Genomic DNA, 10,463 nt, shown 5'->3' on the forward strand with positions numbered 1-10,463 from the left:
ATGAACGGCACCCAGCACAGGGCCTGGAAGGTGATTGGAACCCCCTAAATGTTTGCAGCTGCTGCTGTCGTTGTAAAGATGAGGACAGGTAAAGGGCACTTCTGTACTCAGACAGAGGGGTGTGGACTTAACCCCTCTTTGTCCTCTCCCTTCCAGGGTGCACGAGACATCCAACTGACAGTGGAGCAGTGGGGTTCCTCGGATTTCATCATCATGGTGAACCCTTATGACTCCATAAAGAAGGTTAAAAGGAAGATCCAGCGGAAACTGGGCTCCACATCCCTACAGCGTCTGTCCTTCCAGGAGCCCGGTGGGGAGCGACAGCTCCTCAGTAGCCAGTACTCCTTGGCTGATTACGGGGTTTTCTCCAACACTCGCATCTGTCTGCTGCAGACCATGTCCCCTGAGATCCAGGTCTTTGTGAAGAATCCCAGTGGTGGGAGCCACGCCTATGCCATTTACCCTGATAGCCTTGTCCTGAACCTGAAGCTGCAGATTGAAGTCAAGGAGGGGCTGTTCAGAGAGGAGCAACAGCTAGAGTTCCAAGGCCAAGTCCTGCAGGATGGGTGGAGTTTGATGAGCTATGGTGTCCAAGACAGCACCACCCTCACGCTGAAGAAAGAAGGAAAAAAGAAGAACCCAGCTAGTTCCTCTGAAAGACCTCTCTGTGCATTTTTGCCATTTAATCCAGTCCCCATCAGTTCCACCTAACCTTGCCAGTAGACGGGTGACGAGGGATATGAGACACTAGATATAGAAACGAACAATGGCCAGACCATATTCGACAATAGAACTCTGACCCACAAGCTCTGCAGCCACCAGCCCAAAGCCAAACCACAATGCCTGCATCAATCAAGCCCAAACCATCAGGATTTGGTCAATAACTGCCAGCTTCCTTATTCCCTCCCTTCCAATTTAGGATCGATGAAAGAAAGCCAAACAAGCTCCCTAACCAATCACATAGGACAGCCTGCTTCTGCTTAGCCCGCCTCCAGCTTCCCTGTGCAAACAGCCTCAGTCAGGGTATGCCTGAAGCCTTCCCTTTTTCCCACTATAAAGCTGTCCCACCGCCCTGCTTGCATTGGAGTCTCTGCCAAAGGCAACAGATGGTGGCTGATTCCCTGGCTATAGCAAGTTGGGAATAAATAATCTTTGTTTGTTCTCTTTCGGATGGTCTTCATTTATTTCCACAGATGCTAAGGCTGTCCTGGCATTATTGCTTAAACATTTGAGCCTCTCAACTCTGGAAAGTGAGGACTGTAGGGAAACTGAGATGAAGAAAAGCAAAGTCTGGGAGAGCGAGGATGATGTGGTGTTAAAAGTCCCCTTGGACTTCCCTGGTGGCACGGTGGTTAAGAATCTGTCTGCCAATGCAGGGGACATGGGTTCGAGCCCTGGTCTGGGAAGATCCCACATGCCACGGAGCACCTAAACCCGTGCGCCACAACAAGAGAAGCCACCACGATGAGAAGCCCGCGCACCGCAACAAAGACCCAACACAACCAATAGTAAAAATATAATAAATTTTTAAAAATCCTCTCGACTTATTTACAAAACAGAAGTAGAGTCACGGATGTAGAAAACAAACTTATGGTTACCAGAGGAAGGCAGGTAGGGTGGTGAGGGATAAATTGGGAGATTGGGACTGACATATACACACTACTATATATAAAATAGATGACTAATAAGATCCTGCTGTATAGCACAGGGAATTCTTCTCAATACTCTGTAATGGCCTATATGGGAAAATAATCTAAAATTAAAAAAAAGAGTGGATATATTATATGTATAACTGATTCACTTTGCTATACACCTGAAACTAACACAACATTATAAATCAACTATACTCCAATATAAAAACAAACAAACAAAAAAATTCCCTCAACTCCTGCAATACACACACAAACAGTACCTAATTGTCCAAGGATGTAAGGAAAGTAATAGCATCTTTAGCATCAAAGGACATCATGTGATCAGGTTTACTCCAATCAACCCATTAAAAAGTTTGCTTTTTCCCCCCTCCCCTTTGCCCCACTTTCTAATGGACTACTCACCGTAGGGGGGAAAAATGTACTTTATAATTGGTTCTCAATAGTCTCTGGGCAATTTATCAATAGCAGCCTGTTTCCCACCTCTTTCTGCCTTCAGGGGCGGAAAGAGTGCCTCCTTTCCATGGAGCAGACAGGTGAGTCCATCCCACACCCTCTGTATCCTTTATAAAGCCCAGTAGAGCCCACATTGTAGGTAGTGGACCAATTCTTGTTTAATAGAATGATGAATAAGTTACCTTTCTCTCTTTCGTAATAGGAAAGCTGAGGCCAGAGAGTTTATTTTTTAAAACTTTTGACACACTCAGCTTCAAAGATAAAACACAAAGAAAAGCATTCCAAAGACAAAAGTGATTTTGTTCATATTTTATATTGGAGTATCTTAACTGTGGAGATTCTAATGTGTCGGTCTTGGGGGGATCTTAGGAGTCAGTATTTTAAAGTTTCCCAAATGTTTCCGATGTGCATGCAGGTTGAGTGAAGTCCTGAGCTAGAAAAACGCAGAATGTTTCCCAAACCATATTGTGCAACAGAATCACCTAGGAGAGTGCCTCTCAAACTTTAATGTGCACACAAATCACTTGGAGATCCTGTTTAAATGCAAGTTCTGATTCAGGAGGTCTGGGCTGAAGCCAAGATTCTGCATTTTCTAACAAGCTCTGGAGTTTGCCGGTGCTGCTGGTTCACGAATTATACACTGAGTAGCAGCAAGGCCCTAGGATGTTGGAGGAAATACAGATTCCTGAGTCCCACTCTCGGGGATTCTGATTCGCCTAGTTTTTTTTTTTTTTTTTTGGGGTACGCGGGCCTCTCACTGTTGTGGCCTCTCCCGTTGCGGAGCACAGGCTCCGGACGCGCAGGCTCAGCGGCCATGGCTCACGGGCCCAGCCGCTCCGCGGCATGTGGGATCTTCCCGGACCGGGGCACGAACCCGTGTCCCCTGCATCGGCAGGCGGACTCTCAACCACTGCGCCACCAGGGAAGCCCTCACCTAGTTTTTAGTGAGACTCAACAATCTGCATTTTAAAAAGTTCCCTAAGGTGCTCTTGATGCCCAGACGGATTTACCAAAACCTGGGAACCAATCCTGGCTCATTAACCCTTTGTGTGACCTTAAGCAATTCTTCCCTCTCTATAGGTCTCATTTTCCTCCTCAAGGATAGATAAGTTGATTTCTTAGGCCCTTCCAACTCTCACGTTTAAGGAAACCTCCATAACAGTTTAGGACCAATGGCGGCCTGAGTCTGAGAACTACAATCCCCACAATGCGCTGTGCTGCTCCGCTCCCTTGTGGGATCTTGAAAGAGGATCGCTCCTGGAGGCACTCCCCACAACCCTTTGCGGTGCTTCAAGGTGGCGGCGCCCACTGGCGCCATGAGCGATCTGGAGAGCAGCAGCAGCAGCAGCGATGCGGAGGAGCTGGACCGGTGTCGCGAGGCGGCAATGCCGGCCTGGGGCTTGGAGCAGCGCCCGAGGGGCCCGGAGGAGCCAAGAGCCGGTAGGGGACTATGTTCGGGGAGTCTGGCCGAAGGGCGCAGGATCTTCCCCTGCGGCCTGAGGATGGATGGTGAAGAGGGAGTCCTTGGAATTAGACTTCTTTCCGCGAGGAGGCTCCAGGGCCTGGGTGGGGTTCAGAGTCAAAGCGCGGACAAGTTCAGCAGGGAGGGTTGTTCCATTATCCCCTTCAGAGATACCAAGTCACCTGAATGTCTCTTGACTTTGCTTCCCTGGGTCCATCCTAACTGTCGCACCCTGGGCAGCCCACCACCTCTCCGAGGTGCCTGCGACCCTTACTGGGTTTTCGCGTCCAGCCTTTCCCCGCCTCCAACACTTTCTCACTCCCTGGGGCTGCCAGCGAGCTGTGTCCTACACGTCTCTCTGACCGTGACTCCCTAGTGCCTTGGGAATAAATCCAAAACCCCTTAACTTAAGGGTACCTAATCCCGGACAAAATCCAGAGGGTCCGTGAATCTGAATGGGAAAAATATTTCATCTTTACTTTCATTAATCTCTGTTTGAAATTTAGCATCTCTTTCCATCATGCATGTGAACAAGCCGCAGTAGTCTTGGCAATACCTGTTACTTTGTCTTAACAAAAGTCGCAGATTTTCAAATCCCATTACAGTCTTTGCAGATACATCAAAAATATTTTATTCATAATAAAATGTTGAAAAAAATTATTTCCACTCATCCCTGCTTTAAAATTACATTAATTTTTAGACCCATCAGTAGATCTTATTTAATACATTAATGAAGAAGCACATATATTAATACTATCCCAAATTTGGCTTTTTACTATTAATGATAACTGAATTTCAGTATCATTGGTTTTCTTTGTAATCCTATGTGTTACATTTTTTGCATCTAAAACATTCTGAGAAGGGATCCAGGCTTTACCAGACTGCCAGAGCAGGCCATGGCAAAGAACCCCTGCTTTTGTTGAAAAGGACTTACAAGCCCTTTGGTAATCCATTCCCTGCCTGCCTGTCCCTTTCTGCCTTCCTGCCATACTGCACACTTCCCGTAGGTAGGCTCCAGACCATACTGTGGGCACCACAACTCTGCAGTTTTCTCTTCATTTTCTATAAGCAGAAATGCCTTTCCATCCCTATCACTTACTAGCAGTAAGAAATTTGGGCAAGGTACTTAAATCTCACTGTACTTAAATTTCCTCATCTGTAAAGTGGGGGTAATGGTAGTACCTACCCCATAAGGTTGAGAAGGAACTGAGATGATGTATGTGCAGTGCTTGGCGCACATTAAAGGCCCAATAAATAGCAGCAATTATGTGATCGGTCTCTTTTCATGGACTGCTTTCCCCCTCCTGTCTGACTCCCACTCATCCTTTAATAATACAGCTGGGACACCATCTCTTCGGGAAAGCTGGGTTACATGCCTTCTCTCCACCATCATCATAGTTTGTGCGATTCCCTTCGTATATAATGCTTTCCTTTCTTCTACAATTGCCTCTTTATTTATCCTGTCTTTTTTCCTTTCATCCCTGCATCCCCAGCACCTAGAGTCAACTCTGGCCTGTACTTGATCCACAGATATTTATTGAGCGAGGGGTTACATGATGTGAACTTCACGAGGGCTGGTATCCCTTCACCATGGTATCCCCAGGGCCTACACAGTGGTCAGGAAAATAGTTCTTAAATAAATGAACTTGCCGGAAAGGCACCTCTAATGAATGTGGAGGCTGAGACCCCAGCCAGACTCCCAGTCCAGTGATCAACATAACTGAGCCCCCTTCTTCTCTCTCTTCCACAGCACTTAGCACACAGCCAGGCACATAGTAGGCACTCAATAAATACTGGAATCAAATTACACTTGCTTGTCCAGCATGGTGGTTAAGGGGGGGCCTCTGGAGCCAGGTGGCCTGGGTCCTCATCCCAGCTCTGTTGCTTATTAGCTGTTTGACCCTGGCTAAGCTATTTTACATCTCCGTGCCTCAGTTTCCTCTCCTGCAAAATGGGGATAATGGTAACCCCCACCCCATGGGGTCATTGGAAAGATTCAATGAGTTATACATGTAAATCACATAAAATAGTGCTCGGCACACAACTGATGCTATAGTCGTTTCTTCTATAAATGCTTTGGTGTTCGTTATTTTCACAGGTGCTGCAAATACTCAGTTGCCAGCCACCCAACCGAGCCTCAGGTACTGTGCACTTTGGGTTCACGTTTCACGCATTCATTCATTGATATTGCTCCCCTGCTGTGTGCCAGAGGCTATTAGACCCTGGGATGTCAGTGCGAACCAGACACATGTCTTCCCCGCCCTCATGGGGGCAGGTTCTGAGCTGGCAGGAAGTGAGGTCCTTTTCGTGTGTGTTGTAGGCACAAGGTGGATGAGCACGAACAAGACGGCAACGAGCTGCAGACCACCCCTGAATTCCGAGCGCACGTAGCTAAGATGCTGGGAGCCCTGCTGGACAGGTAACCTGCCCTTATTCATTAATACGAAGAGTAAGGGCTCCCATGGCCTGGAAGCTCAGAGTGTGTAAATCGGCATCGCGGCAAGCATGTGGCATCTGTCACCTCATCGCTTCATAATCACTCTACCACGAAGGTCCTGTCGTTGTCCTTCTTCTCTAGATGTGGCAACAGGCTCCCCTCTGAGAGGAAGCATTTGCTTGAAGTCACAGGGAGGAAGGAGCAGAGTGGCTTTGACTCCAAAGGCCCTGCTCTTAACCACTGTGCAATCCGGCTACCATGAGAGGAAGATGGGAACCCGAGCTCATTCCCTCTGCAAGAGGGCAAGGGACCGACTGAATTCCTATTTCTTGGGTGCTTTCTGTATGCTAGGCACTGTGAGAATACAATCTGTAAAGATCCAGGTCAGCATTCCCAAAATAGGTGCCTAGAAATGCGAGTCCAGAGTGTGGCTCTTGACAAAAGGGGTCCAACAGCAAAGAGGTGGAGAAACGCTGCGCTCTGCATACCCCCATGCCTGGGAGATTTAGATTCCTAATAGTGTATTCAAGGCCCTGAGAAGTCCTGCAGTAAAGAGACCTGTGTAACTTTGTTTAGCCCAGTATCTGGTGAATTCATTTGGCCACAATGCCTCTGTTCCATGGATGACTGATGGCGTGTCATGGGACGTGTTCCGGGATACGCTGGTCTACATCCATCCCCACTTGACAGAGCCCTAGCAGGGTTTTTGTTGTTGTTGTTGTTTTTTAATATTTATTTGGTGGCACCGGGTCTTAGTTGCCACTCCAGGGCTCCTTAGTTGTGACATGCAAACTCTTAGTTGCAGCATGCATGTGGGATCTAGTTCCCTGACCAGGGATCAAACCCGGGCCCCCTGCATTGGGAACGCGGCATCTTATTCACTGTGCCACCAGTGAAGTCCCCAGCCTATCAGGTTTTGAAAAGGAGATTGAGGGTGTTCAGGCCATAGTCCTTCAATTTGAAGTAGTCATTGAAAAAGGACAAATAAGCCTTCCCAAAGTGCACACCAGCTGCTCTTCCCAGACAGAGTGTTGGGCCAGGCCTCAGCAGCCTGCACCCTCATGGCGTTAGTGCCAGTCCCCCAACCTGGGAATGTGTTAAACATGTTTAGGAAGGTCAATTGGCATCTCAACCCATGGGAGCGGTTTTTCTCCATGATGGTTCGGCTTCAGGGTGACCAGGGCCTGCCTGGCATTGCAGTGATCCACAATGGATGCTTCCCTAGGTGGAAATCCAACAGGATGCGGGTTACACGCGGTCAGGATATTCCCTGCAGTGTTCCCATATTTCTCTCCAAAGAAATGATACTCCAGTTGGTCCCCTGTGTTAGATCAGGGTTTCTCATCTTGGCACTATTGACATTTTGGACTGGATCGTCCGTGGTTGTGCGGGGCTATACCGTGCATGTAGGATGGTTCGCAGCATCCTTGGCCTCTACCCATGTGATCCTAGTAGCGTCTCTCCACCAGCTGTGACAACCAACTGTGTCTCCAGTCATTGCCTGGTGTCCCCTGCGGACCAACGTTGAACCACTGGGTTAGATACTACCCAGGTCAGGGGCGGCGCCCAGTTGGGCCAGACCGAGTCTCCGCTCCCTCTCCCCAGACCGCGTCCCACACAGGACTTCGGGGAGGCCTCTGGCACCTACAGAAGGCAGTTAGGAGAAGCACCCAGTGCATTGCTGTGTTCGCTGCGAGGATGTTGCTGAGAGCGTCGGTCTCTGCGGTGCGTGTGAGGTGACTGCCCCCGACAGCATTCCCCCAAGACCTGCTTCCTGGTCTCGTCAGTTCTCCCCACTCTCTCTGTGCTTCTAGAGAAAGGGGGTCCTGTGAAGCTCATTGCTTATCTTGACAACAGTAGTCATCTTCAGCATCGTTGTAGCTGCTGTTTACTGAGCACTGGCTTGCAGCCAGGCTCTGTGCTCAGGGCTTGGTGTCCACTGTCTCATTTAATTCTTGTGACAGCCCTCGGAGGCAGGGACTCTTATTACTCGCAATGTAGAGACAGGTAACAAAGGCTCAGAGAGATGAAGTCCCTTGTTAGTAAGTGACAAAATCAGGATTCAAAACCCAGGTCTGAAGTCTGAAAAAGGTTGGTGGGTTGTAGCAAAGTCAGTTTCCCAGTTGTGATAACGGACCCTAGTTACACGCAGTGTCACCAGAGGGAGAAACGGGGTGCGGGGGAGTCCGTGGATCTCCCCATATTATTTCTTGGCACTGTAAGTCAATCTACAATTAGCTCAAGTTTTTAAAAATTTTAAAAAAACGAACAACAACAAAACAGGTCTGCCCTGCTCTAGGAGCTGACCTCTGAACTGTTTTTTTCTAGACTGGTCATATTTCCCTTTTCGTGCTTGCTGCCAGGAAGTTCAGAACAAAATGTGTACCCTCTGTCTAGCAAGTGTGTAGGGCTTCCTGGCCACATGTCTGGCTCTTTCTGTCCTTCCTGCTCTTGTTTTCTCTTTGCCTTATTTGAAATTGCACTCATTTTGTTGTACTGTGAGTATCTTCAAAACTTCTTCAGCACTTTCTGGAATAAAGTAGGGTTTAAACCAGTGAGGCACCGCAGTTTGAGCTGGCACTGTGGACATTTGCGTCCCCATCAGGCCGGGGTGCTCTCCGCCTTTGCACTTAGTATCACATTACCCTACCCCCTCCACTTAAAGGGAGAAAGGCAAGTTTTAATTAAAAAGAATTTTCGTTGTTACCCAGAATCTCATCTTAAATCCACCATCTCTTCCCTTAGCTCCATTACCATCTCAGAAGTAGTGAAGGAGCCAAGAAAGGCTGAGGTACCGAGAGGCGTCCTGGAGGATGATGGTGAGCAGTTATACTTTCCTTTATTAAGCGCCTCCTGTGAGTCTGGAGCTGGGAAATACGTTTTTGGCATTTTATCTTCTTTCATCCCTGCAGCCCCTGTCCGAGGCATGTATTATGGTGATCCTGTTCACAGGGGGGGAATCGTGAGGGGACTGGATCTCTGAGGAATGCAGACACTGGCCCGAGGTGACCCTAAGCAGGAGTGCCTAGCCACTGCACCCTGCAGCCTCTCCCACATGAGTCTCTGTCCCCTGCCCAACTCATTAGCCACTCTGCTAGCTGCCTTAGGCGGGAGGCTCAGCTGCTGACTCCCTGAAGCCTCTGAGGGCTTGCTGACTTGATTCGGCAGCCAGCATCCCCTCAAGCACCCCATCCTCTCACTGCAGCAGGTAGCAAGTGTGCCTCTCATCCCACGATGCACCATTTTGTAGTTAGACAGGAGCGATGCCCGCTGGACTGGAAGCTCCTTGAGGGCAGAGATGGGGCAGCCTCGGCCCCTGGGGTGCCCCTGGCGGTGCTGACTCTGCCCCTGTGGGTTGCAGGCTTCCGCCTTTTCTTCACGTCCATCCCTGGAGGCCCTGAGAAGGAAGCTGCTCCCCAGCCCCGCCGGAAACGGTTGCCTTCCAGCTCCAGGTGAGATGACATACCCGCTCCTCCAGTTCCCTCGTTGTTGCCTGTGTTCTGTCTTGGCCAGTCCCCCTGCCCCCGAAATAGCCAGGCCAACTCCAGTGAGGTCCAGGCCCAGAAGGAGCCCTGTCAGTAGCTGGGGAAATAGTACCTCAGTGGGAGGGGGAAGAGTTTCCACTGGCCGTTGGCTTTGGATGTTTACTGCTTTTCGAGCACCCATCTTGTGCCAGACACTGCACTCCTGGGACATCCCTGTGAGGCCTGGGCTCTGTTAAGATCCCCAATTTATAGATGAAGACACTGAGGGTCAGAGAGGTTAAGTCACAATGTGAGGTCACACAGCCGTGAAGCAGAGAAGCCAGTATTGGAACCCAGCTCTGCCTCACTGCCAAGCCTGAGTTCTCCAACTGCCACCCTCTGTCTGTGGCCGCTCTCTGGTGGCTTGGACAGAGGCAGCGAGAGGTGGCTTTGGGGCCCCGTCCCGACTCCAGCTGACCCGGCCTGCACTCCCGTTGCAGCAGCGAGGACGGCGATGAGTTGCAGCGCTGCCGGGAGGCGGCTGTGTCAGCCTCTGACATCATCCAGGAGTCCGCCATCCACAGCCCTGGCAACATGGAGAAAAAGGCAAAGAAGAAGAAAAGGAAGTGGAAAAAGAAAGCCAAGGAGGACAGCACCAACCTCGCCCCCGCGGCCACCACCGCAAGCAAGGCCGCATCTGGGGAGCAGGGAAGGGAGTCCGCCGGGCTCAACGGAGACCAGGCACCGTTTGGGACCAAAAAGAAGAAAAGGAAGAAAAAGGCAAAGAGGGCCAGTGAGACCTCCCCGTCCCCGCCAGCAAAGAGCGCAGCAGCCATGCCTGCAAACTGAGCCCTGCTGTGAGCACGGGGCCCAGCTCAGGCAGCTGCGGGGTACAAGGCATGTCCAAGCCCCGCCTCCCTCTCCAAGTGCAAGGACTTGGCTAGCAAGTCTAGACGTCGCCCATGACTGGGGCTGGCCCAAGGGTCAGGGCAAAG

General features: G+C 49.9%; 2 protein-coding genes across 3 annotated transcripts; both read left to right on the top strand.

Annotated features, from left to right (window-relative positions):
• On the top strand, positions 1–711 carry LOC136132633 (2'-5'-oligoadenylate synthase-like protein 1). Its single transcript, XM_065889518.1, has 2 exons — positions 1–30; positions 157–711. The coding sequence occupies exons 1-2, from the start codon at positions 1–3 to the stop codon at positions 709–711; spliced, it is 585 nt and encodes a 194-aa protein (XP_065745590.1).
• A 2,678-nt stretch (positions 712–3,389) lies between these two features.
• On the top strand, positions 3,390–10,317 carry C13H12orf43 (chromosome 13 C12orf43 homolog). Of its 2 annotated transcripts, none has more exons than XM_065890020.1 (6): positions 3,390–3,545; positions 5,666–5,708; positions 5,888–5,986; positions 8,750–8,823; positions 9,366–9,456; positions 9,969–10,317. In XM_065890020.1, the coding sequence occupies exons 1-6, from the start codon at positions 3,422–3,424 to the stop codon at positions 10,315–10,317; spliced, it is 780 nt and encodes a 259-aa protein (XP_065746092.1). In that variant the 5' UTR covers positions 3,390–3,421. The 2 variants fall into 2 exon arrangements, with proteins under 2 accessions (XP_065746092.1, XP_065746093.1); XM_065890021.1 differs by having other exon boundaries at positions 3,407–3,545; positions 9,972–10,317.
• The last annotated feature ends 146 nt before the right edge of the window (positions 10,318–10,463 follow it).

Source organism: Phocoena phocoena, chromosome 13 (genome assembly GCF_963924675.1).
Source record: "Phocoena phocoena chromosome 13, mPhoPho1.1, whole genome shotgun sequence".
Taxonomy (NCBI): Eukaryota; Metazoa; Chordata; class Mammalia; order Artiodactyla; family Phocoenidae; genus Phocoena; species Phocoena phocoena.

Coding starts and splice junctions, on each gene's coding strand:
- LOC136132633 (XM_065889518.1), top strand. CDS start 1: ATGAACGGCACCCAGCACAGGGCCTGGAAG. Junction 31..156: donor CCCAGCACAGGGCCTGGAAG/GTGATTGGAACC, acceptor TCTCCCTTCCAG/GGTGCACGAGACATCCAACT.
- C13H12orf43 (XM_065890020.1), top strand. CDS start 3,422: ATGAGCGATCTGGAGAGCAGCAGCAGCAGCAGCGATGCGGAGGAGCTG. Junction 3,546..5,665: donor CCCGGAGGAGCCAAGAGCCG/GTAGGGGACTAT, acceptor TTATTTTCACAG/GTGCTGCAAATACTCAGTTG. Junction 5,987..8,749: donor CTGGGAGCCCTGCTGGACAG/GTAACCTGCCCT, acceptor CTCTTCCCTTAG/CTCCATTACCATCTCAGAAG.